At 37.2% G+C, this 8425-nt stretch overlaps 1 protein-coding gene across 1 annotated transcript; it reads right to left on the bottom strand.

Moving 5' to 3' along the window:
- Positions 1 to 5519: 5519 nt before the first annotated feature.
- Positions 5520 to 8187, bottom strand: LOC133823354 (DNA-directed RNA polymerase V subunit 5A). The gene is made up of 4 exons (XM_062256039.1): positions 7838 to 8187; positions 6938 to 7114; positions 6558 to 6671; positions 5520 to 5914 (listed from the first exon to the last, which is right to left on the bottom strand). Exons 1-4 carry the CDS (start codon positions 8105 to 8107, stop codon positions 5789 to 5791), a joined length of 687 nt encoding a protein of 228 aa, XP_062112023.1. The 5' UTR covers positions 8108 to 8187; the 3' UTR covers positions 5520 to 5788.
- Between the last annotated feature and the right edge of the window lie 238 nt (positions 8188 to 8425).

The raw sequence follows: 8425 nt of genomic DNA, 5'->3' as shown, positions 1-8425 counted from the left end.
ATTATGAATCTGTGATATGATAATGTACTGCTTATAAGCATGATTATGTTTTCTTGCTGAGCATCAGCTCATGGGTGCTAAATGGTGCAGATAAAGGAAAGGAAAAGTTGGACCAGCCATGAGTTGGAAAGCTACAGGGGCGGAGTGTACATATGCAGCCTGCTCGTTCGCCACGGCCGAGAGTATCAGTTGGAACTAGGGTTGGACCCTGATTTTTCCGCCTAGGTCAGCTTTTGTATTCACTTTTGGGGGTTTTGTAACCATTTTAAACTACGATGGGATCCCACGTATAGTAGTCAAACTTTTTAATAAAAGAGTTGACTTTGACCGAAATTTTTAGTACCTGAACTTGTGGTTAGCTTTAATTACACGATTTAAACTCAAATGACTCATTTAGCAAGTTAAGCACTATTTAAACTACATAGTGTAATGGTCCTAGATTAGGAGGACATTACAAAAATTCCCTTAAAGGCATGAGCAAAAAAATTTCATTCTTAAGCCCGGTTGATTGGAATTCAAACCTCAATCAATTCTTCTTAAACTTATTGGCTCGACTATAAAGTCTCAGTTGCCAAAATATTTTTATGTCATAGTATACCTTATTTTATTTAATCCAAGATTTTTCTCCCATTAGGGTTCATTCCTTGGTCCGAGACCAATCTTTCTTAGATTCTTTACCGAATCATTACACTAGCTATAAAATTCACTAATCATCACAAATTCATATAATATCATTTATCAAAATAATATTCCACATAATTATTCACCGGCTCCAACCAACTACTGACGGGTGTTCAAAACAAGGTATGTTACAGGTAACTTCCCAAATATACAAATAATAACATTCAATATATCGATTAACTGATAATATACATTTATCACGCAAGATTACAATATTACATTTATGCATATAAAATTCTGAGTCTTCAGGGATTCCAATCTATGCATTCCATGAGTCGGCGGTGAGCTGAATACACACTACGCAAGCTAGAGGTTTCCAGGTTATGTCGATCTGAATATTGAGAAGTTCAAGCTATATCTACGCGACTTAAAGGTATGGCTAGTTGATCTCCTTGATCCCTTGTCGACTTGTGCTTAACCCAAGCTACTCTTGAGGGAACTCATATCATGATCTTGGAACTAGGAATAACTTCATTAAATACATCACAGTTGTACCACGAACAAAACACGTTAGCTCGTAACAATAAGATAACTAGTAATATGGCCATGACTAGATGATGCACCTTGAGAAAAATATCCATCATAATACACTTAAGGGATGAACAAAGATATGAAATATTATAATAAGAATTATTTATAAGAGAATGTTGATTAATAATCCAGTCTTTTAAGATTCACAAGAACTAGATACTCTATGCCCATGCCTTCTACTTTCTCTAGTTAAAATTGATGAAGAGATAATGGCAAGAATATCAAAACCACCATCTGTCATTGGAAAAACCACTCAACTTTTAAATGCAAAAAAGGGTACATGCAAACCTAATGTATGGATGGATAACAACTGTATGAACCTCGACTCACATACTAAACTAATTAATTATCAACAAATGGTGACCACTCATTTGAGCCAAATATTGAGGAGAATTTTGTGTCAATCTTTATTGAAGTGTCTTTTTCAGTTGGTTCATTAGTTTGTGGTATGTAGTCTTGTCATAATTAGTTCTTCACTTTTGTAGGTTTTCTTTACTGAAGTTTGTGAGTAAAAGCATAGATTCCCCCCTACTTAGCAATGCCCTTTGTCATTTGCTTTATTAAAGCTTGTAAAAGCTTAAATTCCCTCAACTTAGTGCTGCAGTGTGAAAATTATATATATTTTTTTGTGTTGTAGGATAAGGGTTATAAATACCCTCTCCCCTCCCTTACAAAACAACACATTCCAGAAATATAAATTATCTCTTTTGCACATTACTAGTGGCTTTCAAATTCCTTAGAAGGCACTCTTTGAGAAGAAGAAAAATAGTAGAATCGATGGTTATCTATGTTCCAATATTACTAATACATGGATATATTAGCGCTATAACCATGAAAGATAATGCTTGTTAGGATTATGAGCTAGTTTAATTATTCCTATCATGATTAGCGTATGTAGATGTTCTTGCTACAATTGATTAGATTGGTCCCCAACAACTTGTCAAGAATAAAGAAAGAGGCTAGAGTTCATGTAGCGTCCCAAATTTGCTAATAAGGCTTAGGGCCTTGATTAGTGTGCCTGGAGGGAAATAGGTGGTTTATTATGTTAATGTGTGAATTTGATGAGTATGTGATTAAAAATTCATGTTTAGGTGAATTAAATATGCATGTGGGCCCCATTTGGTTATTAGGGGCATGTTTGTAACTTTAGCCCGTTGGGGGCATAACTGTAATAATTGTGAATATTGTGATATATTTGTGACATATCTGTGTTGCACGATCCGGGACAGTCCTAGGGAGCTGTTTAGCAAGAAAGTCACAACGGGGTCGAATACCCGACTCGGGGCGAGTCGAGGGGTATTTCGGGCATTAGACGTTTTATGGGGTTATCGAGCTATGGAAATAAATATTTGGAGATATATTTGAAGTTAGAGTGTTTAGGAGGGAATATCGAGGAAATTTACCATTTTGCCCTCGGGGACATTTTTGGTACCCCGAGCCTTTGAGGTAACCTTAGAGACTTAAGTTAGGAAAAACAAACTAAGGAAGTATTCAGAAGCTAAAGGAAACCGCCCCAAACCTCTTCTCTCTCTCTCTCTCTTTCTCTAAGCCATACTAAGTGGAACTTTGAAGATCAAGCTAGGAATTGGAGCTCTAAATTTGGGGATTAGCTCAGTTTCAATTTGCGGATTCAAGCAGAGGCTAAGGTAAGCTTTAAACTGTAATTTTAGCAAATTAATTATGTGATTATTGGCTAGGTTTCTAGTTCTCTTGAGGTTTTGAAGTTCGAGATTGGAATTGGGATATGATGACCTTTAAAGCTAGATTTTGTTAGGTTTTGTTGCTGAGACTGTTCTAGGACTTCTATGATAAATGAATTGGATTGTTAGGTTGACTTTGGGGTAAATTGGCTTGGTTTTGGTGGTAAAAATGGAGAATTTTTCTAGGTTCAAAGGGTTGGGCCGCGGCATTGTTCTTGCTGAGCCACGACTCTCTAGAACACTTGGGAGGCCAGGAAGAAGGGCGGGTCGCGACACACCCTAGCTTGGGCTGCGGCGCGCATGCCCTGTTTTGGGGTTGGGGGTTTCTGGTTGAGGCGGGCCGCGGCATGGGTTCTTGGGGCCACGACGCTTAGTGTGTTGTTGGACTCCAAGGAGGTTTTAGGCTCGGGATGGATTTTATCACCCGGATTAATAGAATTCAAGGTCCCGGAGACTAGAATTATGACCCAAAGTAATTTAATGGATTAGGACTTAATAGATGGATGTTGTTGATGCGTTGTGACTAGGTTTTCAGCGAGGCTCAGACTAGGGGACTGTGCTCGAGATATCGGTGCTCGGAAAGCTCGGGACACAGGTAAGAAAATTGTTGTACCCGTAGAGCAGGGCGAGGCCCTATAGTTTGTGTTGCAGGGCACGACCCTATATGATTGTGTTGCAGGACGTAGGCCCCCATTGATTATGTTTATACATGTTTAAGTATTTGTTTAATTATGCTATGTCCGCATATATGCGAATGAACTGCAAGAATCAGGAACGGCAAAGGCCGAGAATGGCAAGGTCGAGTACGGCATGGGGTCAGGAGTAGCGTTAAGCACGCGGAGTGCGAGTTTCCAGGGTGAGACCCTATAGGATACCTGGGATATCCTCATGGTGTAGACCGCGAACCCAGTGCCTGGTAAAGCGCCTGGGACAGCATGACCGTATGTGTTTAGTCTGTTGGTGGTTTTGTTATGTGTTAATTGATGGTTATGCATATGTTATTTGCTTGAGTGGAGTTTTCTTGCTGGGCTTCGGCTCACGGGTGCTCTATGGTGCAGGTAAGGGCAAGGGGAAAGTCGACGAACCATGAGTACAGAGAGCGTGAAGCGACATGTACATGTTTGGCCTGCCTGGCTGCCACGGCCAGGGTATTGTTTGGGAGATGTTTGTACTAAACTTGATTTTGTCATTTAGTCGACTTTAATTATATTTAGAGTTGTAAATATTTCTAAACAGTATTCTGGGATCCCAAATGTTAAAAGCTTTATAATTTTTAATGAATGGATATATTTTTAAATTATGTGACTTCTGTTATGGTTTAGCTACACTTTTGTCTTAAAACCTCGATTAGCGAGTTAATTGCACATTTTGAATTTACTTAGTAATGGCTCTAAGGAAGTAGGACGTTACAGTTCAATTAGAAACACCGGTAGGGTGTCAACCAAAGAGACCCCGACATTCAAGTCAGTCCAATTGCAAATAGATAACGAAATAGCAATAATTCACAAAACGATAAATCACAAAAGGATGAATAAATAAAATAATGATGACGACAAAGTTTGAAAGCAATTGGTTCGATTGTCAGAGTGAAAGTGACTAGTTCAAGTATGGATTATCAAATTCCTCCTCTGGACATTCCCAAACTTGGTTTTATAAATATCTGCCTTAGTTTCGTTGCCCTTTCTTCTCTACGCTCCATATGACTCGTTCCGAGAATTTGTTCCTCGAATTGAACCATGGGAAGAGTCACGTTCTTTTTAATTCCATCTCTCATGGGTTGACTCAACAGCTCTGGCTGACTGGGTCGGGCTAAATGTTGCAATGTCCATTAACGAGTATGGGTTGCTTTCTTGTATCAATAGGAATCTGATTGGTCAATCTACCTGCCTTATTGATATGCCTAAGATATACTAAGACGTTTCTCCATGTTAGGATTCTTATTCTAAATTGTATTTGTAGATATACCTACTTTACTTTTTAAGCATCTTTTGATTTAGATTTTAGGAATAAAATAAATACGATTTTTTATTAAAAAAAATTGCAACTTGAAAACATTTCTCCACTTAAGAACCACAATATTTGGTAGATATTTAATATATGATTAATGATATAGTCACTGTAATATTTTAGAGCATACATACAAAGGACAAATTTTATAATAAAAAATTGTATCATAAAAAGACAACTCATTTTTTTTTTTTTAAAAAAATCTATCTAAACAAATTTTATATATATAAAAATATAAGAAGATTATGCAATAAGGTAGTCTTTTTTATGTAGTTATGGCGACATTTCTATATGATTTTAATATCTGAATAATTTACTATGCATATTTTGACCTTATTTTTAACACACTAAATTATACAGAAGATTATTGTAACTACAACAAACCCTACATGCCTAAAACTATGTATTTATACATATATCTAGTTAAAATGGTAGTTAAAAGTGCAAGGAAAATATATACATCTAGTCATTTTTGCTCAAACGAATATCATTTTTCTTTCTAAATGAAAGCGTTGTTTTTTTATCTATATAAACGACAACCCTATAAAGAAACACGACATGTCGTGCTTAGAGAAACCACTTGGTAAGGAAAAGATTCAGTTGAGAAAAGTGACCATGAACAGGTTCTTCCTCTTTTTTAACAAGAATATTTGTTTAACCTACACTCTTTGACCACCAATGTGCCCTTCGAGCATGAAAATTTATAATTCCATCCCACAAAAGGGTATGACTAAACGATAGAAAGGTACACAGACAAAAACATCGAACCAAAATCCCACAAGATATATAATAGCAGTAGAGGTCAACAATCTTACTTTTATATAACACTAAAACTATGCTACCAATTAGTGAACTGCACAGAAAAGGGATCACCAAACGCAGCGATATGTAACATAAGAGTCGGAGATTCCACCACTGTACGAAATCTTCACCACTTGCCCCTTCTGAAGTCCGTAGTATCCAGCAATTGCATCTTCTTTCAACATTCGAGGCAGCTGCAAGAAAAAGTCATTGTTAACATTCAAGCAATACATACACAACATTGAAACATTAATTACCCAAGTTAGGTAATGTTGTCAGAGAAAACAAAGTTGAGCTTCTCTTGCAAGGTACTTCAAACAGAATAAGAAACTAGCTCAACCAATGGTGTCTTTAATACTATGTGGTTAACCTACGATCAAATTGATAAGAAAACGTCACACCACCATTATGTAACTTCGAACAAACAAACAAAAGAAACAATAATGATCTTTCAGGGTACATGCAGTATCTTTTTGAATGTTTATCATAAGGCTTAAGACAAGGCAGCTTTAAACTGCTTCTGACAAGGCAGGTTTAAACTGCATCTGAGACTCTGAGCGAGGGTTTTTTAGAATTTGAGAGGATTCTTTTTTCAAGTGTCCAACACAGCCAAAATGTATAGTTGATAAGCTTGTGTAGAATATTTCATGGAAATGTAGCCACATCACACTATCACAGTCCTTCAGAACTTCACTCAAACTTCCCTTCTTAGAATAGTAAGAATACAAAAATTCTCCATATTGAGCACAAGAATGAGACTCATTGCTGGGAGTTTATTCATAGCCAGAGACAGAGAGCAAATAGCAACTGAGATGCCTCCACAGTAAAATGACTAACCTGCTTTTCTTCTATGCTGTACTTCTTTAGGAGTCTTTGTTTCTCCTGATTAGTCAGGAACTTATAGCTCGGCTTCAAAACATGCTTTGTGATGTTAACAAGCAAGTCAGTAATCTGACACAAAGCAAGAAGACAATGAAGTTATCATAGTTGTGTAATTAAGAATTTCTAAGGTGCAAATATTAGAGCAGTCAGAACAATCGAACAAAATCACAAAAACAATTATAGTTGCTTCCGTAGTTTTAATTATGACAAAGAAGCACAACAGACTCGTCCACGCCCAGTCACAACTTGGAAAATAACTAAAAGTTTCATTTCAATTCATTATCGAAAAATCAAGCATGAAAAGTGAAAACAACGAGATTTGCATTTGTCAGGACCTGGAAAATTTCAACTTTAAAAGGCAACGAATCAAGAGCCTTTTGAGCTTGACTTGTTATTGGGTTTTGAATTATTAAAATTAGCCCCTTTAGAGTATCTCTATTAACAATCTGAGCTGCAATACTTCGAACTGTATTCACTTTCACCGCACCAGGCCCACAGAAAATGACAAGAATCTGCAACAAAAGGAATGGCGAACTCAATATTCATAGCAACCAAAGACTTCGTTCCTATATCAAATAATGTTTTGGAAAATTATGAGTGCCGAATCGGCTGATAAAGAAAACCACCATAAGACTACTCCAAATCTACCTTATAAGCATGAAAAATATAAGACTTTGGTTTCCTTTTCTTGTTTGTTTTTTCCCGTCCTTTTGACCTACCTAGTCTAGAAGAAAAAAAATTCTAATTAATTTGATTGGATAAGACATTATCTACACTCGAACTCTCAAAAACAAAGTTACATCACAAAAGTTCAAACAGCAAGGCTGTAAATGTTACTTTTTCAAGAAATTGACACTATTTTCTTCAAGGGTGATTCTTTTCCCCCTTTTTGTTCCTCTCTCTCTGATTTTTCAACGACTCTTAATCCTCTCAAACTACGTTACAAAAATCCTGATCACACTTTCACTTTATATGATTTTCGAAAGAAAAATGCAGGTTTAGGGTATTCAATTCGAAGCATCGCAAGACATGCAGAAAAGGGTATACCTCAATCCTACCCATTTCAATAAAGGACTATGGAGAATTTGCCTAATTTCAACCAATGCTAATCAAATTTCAATGCAAACATCTAAACCGCTGATTTTTGTTGAATTAGAAAAACCACAAAAGAAATAAATAAAGAGTGGGAGGAAAACTAAAAGAGGTGATGATGATGAGTGAGTGAGTGGAGTTACCCTCTTAGAAGGGTTCTTGAGATGAGTAACGGAGAATCGGAGGCGTTCAGGGTCAGGGGAGAGGCCATGAATGGCACGAAAGTCATTGAGAGTGAGGTTAAGATCGGAAGTGGGTACGGAGTAGCCTCTGTCTTTAAGCATCTCCATCACGGTTCTCCGAGAACGATAGTACCTGTGACTCTCCACGCTTCCTTGGTCAACGTACCCACTCAAGCACTCCCCCAGAGCCGGCTCGTTCATGTCCTCTAGTCCACCTCCATTGGCCTCCATCGCTCTCTCACAAACTTCTGTGACAAAGGAGCCGGACACCAGTGGCAGAATGGGAGCGTCTGGAAATATACGACAGTGTTTGCTACTCCAAGATTATAAAGTCGTTCGAGTCTTGCGAGTTCCTGAGTGGTTGGGCCTTAACTAAAATGCTCCCTCGGGCCTCTTAGAGCAATGACTCAACCCAAGATTTTGGCACGAATAAAGCGGAATTTTGAAAATGTACATTACTGTTCAAATGAGAATAAAATTGTAAAATAAAAAAGACTTTGAATGTTTTTTTTGAAACAAAAATATGGTAAATTTAAACTTAGTTTCTAT

Source organism: Humulus lupulus, chromosome 3, assembly GCF_963169125.1.
Source record: "Humulus lupulus chromosome 3, drHumLupu1.1, whole genome shotgun sequence".
NCBI classification, from domain to species: Eukaryota; Viridiplantae; Streptophyta; class Magnoliopsida; order Rosales; family Cannabaceae; genus Humulus; species Humulus lupulus.
This window is presented reverse-complemented; position numbering and strand designations above follow the sequence as displayed.

Excerpts from the sequence above, each read along its gene's own strand:
- LOC133823354 (XM_062256039.1), bottom strand. The coding sequence starts at position 8,107 with ATGGAGGCCAATGGAGGTGGACTAGAGGACATGAACGAGCCGGCTCTG. Across the intron at positions 6,672-6,937 it reads TTAAAGTTGAAATTTTCCAG|ATTACTGACTTGCTTGTTAA; the intron begins GTCCTGACAAAT and ends GCTTTGTGTCAG. Across the intron at positions 5,915-6,557 it reads ACAGCATAGAAGAAAAGCAG|CTGCCTCGAATGTTGAAAGA; the intron begins GTTAGTCATTTT and ends TTTTTCTTGCAG.